The 1923-nt window shown below is 45.4% G+C and overlaps 1 protein-coding gene across 2 annotated transcripts in view; it reads right to left on the reverse strand.

The window, feature by feature from the left end:
* Positions 1-234: 234 nt before the first annotated feature.
* The window catches only part of FAM135B (family with sequence similarity 135, member B), a 190859-nt gene continuing 189170 nt past the window's right edge, over positions 235-1923 (reverse strand). The window contains exon 20 of one of the 2 annotated variants that reach the window (XM_012647995.1): positions 235-764. In XM_012647995.1, coding sequence (XP_012503449.1) covers positions 559-764 — 206 coding nt within the window. In that variant the 3' untranslated portion in view covers positions 235-558. The remainder of the gene's footprint in view (positions 765-1923) is intronic. The other variant, XM_012647994.1, reaches the window with a different exon arrangement.

A 1923-nucleotide genomic window follows, 5' to 3' on the forward strand; every position in this document is an offset into this window, starting at 1 on the left:
CTTGTTTTGAAAACATAAAGAGAGAATATGAACATGGGCATCACATTTTCTTGAACAAGTGGCACATTTGAATCTATTAAGGGTTCTAAATATGTTCCACTTCTGCGCAAAGGTTAACCTGAGTTCTGAAATGCTTGTGTGCACTTGATTTAATCAAAAATGATAAAGCTATGAGCTAGTGACATACTGTACAAATCTAGTTAAACTGGAGCAACCTCTCAGTGAACCAGTGGCGGTTAAAAAGGTGGGCTCGTCAACTCCAAGTATTCTGTCTCTTTTCTTGTCTCACATTTTTCCTAGAAAGCATCTTGAATGAGACTCCAGATGGCTAGACAAATTCAAGCAAAGTCTGTTGTCATTTATACTCTTTGTTGGGCTTTCCCAAATCTCCAAAAGCACCTCTAACGTCCGGTTGCACCCAGCCTCCACCCCCCACCACCATTCTCTTGGAGCTTCACCTTGAAACGATGAGGTCTATAAAAGCATGTCTCAGCTAAAGCTCTAGATCGATCTCGAATGCTTCTGGTGAGTTACCCAAGGCCTGCTCCCACAAAGCCACTACTTGAAGTAATTGAGTCCTGCCACCAAGAAAAACTTCTCTAGGAAGAGTTCTGAATCCAGCACAGCGATGTGAGCTGCACGGCCGATCAGGGTGTTGGCAGTGTTGGGCAGCGCGTGGAACACGTTGTGTCGGATTAAAGTGCAGTCCTTGGCCTCAACCAGAGGGCCCAGAAGGTTGTTGATCATTTCTGCATAAACTGGCCCTGTATGGAGGGAAGAAAGACGTAAGGCTGGTGCAGAAGTTAGCAGTGGAATCCAGAGAAAACCCCTGGATGTGTGTCAGGATCCTATTCCTGAACAGACCTTTATATACCAGTTTCCAACATCCTCCTAATGTTAGTGAAATAGAAATGAAATAAAATCGAAGTTCTCTTTGTCTAGTCAGATTACAAAAGCCAGGGTCAGAAGGAGGCTTCCACACAGTGGCTTTGGGGACCTGTGCATTAGAAGCTATGACAGAATGGGGGTGGGTATTTGTGCCTCTCAGCAGGGGATCAGGGAAGGAGGTGCGCATGCGCTAGGAAAGACCCTCAGAGACTCAGGTTCTATTTCAGGGGGCGTTCGGGGCTGGAGACGCATCTCAGGAGAAAAATGGAAGCAGACATCTCCAGATGTCATGCATTATAAGCCATGTGGCATTTCGCCATTCTCCCGATTCTGGGTGCCAGGTAGAAGGAGGAGAATGCAGTTTTCTTCTTGTTGGTTTGTTTTTACAACTGGGAGTCTGAATTGACTATGCTTCCACCTGAAAGTGGCTCAACTGCAATTTTGCCTCAGTGGAGGTCTTAAAGCCACTCAGTGAAATTGAGTTGCTGAACAATAAATTTGCACACCTGAGTCAACAATTCATACCTCTCAGACCTATGTACTTCCCTTTTGTAAAGCTGTTCATGAAAACTTTTATATCAAACAGAGACACCGTCTGTAATGATCCTGAGAGTTAGGACATTTTAATTTTGACTGTAAAGTGGAGACAGTGATCAGAGGTGGTGAGATAAGCCCAGTCCAAACAATCAGGTCTGTTTTATGAAGCCAGTACGGTATCCCCCAGTTCTCATGGTGAGAGGGACAGGACCTATTCTGAGTTTAACAGTCCACCAGCCTCACTCTGGATGTTCCTCCGTGCCACGTGCACAAACCCACACTGTTTCCTTTCCCCGCCAAGTCATCGGCAGGGGAGACCATTTGCAGCTCTGCTTTCCCAGGCTGGGAGGGGCAGCTAGACTCCCCACCATGCCAGGAGCCTTTGTTTTTTTCTTTTTTTCTCCCTTCTGAGAGTCTTGGTAGGAGCTTTGAGGTGAAGGAAGTTGAAATGTAAAATTGAAATAATTAGGGTTTTGGCTGTGAACAATCTCTTTTTAG

Source organism: Propithecus coquereli, unplaced genomic scaffold (assembly GCF_000956105.1).
Source record: "Propithecus coquereli isolate 6110/MARCELLA unplaced genomic scaffold, Pcoq_1.0 Scaffold28, whole genome shotgun sequence".
Lineage (NCBI taxonomy): Eukaryota > Metazoa > Chordata > Mammalia > Primates > Indriidae > Propithecus > Propithecus coquereli.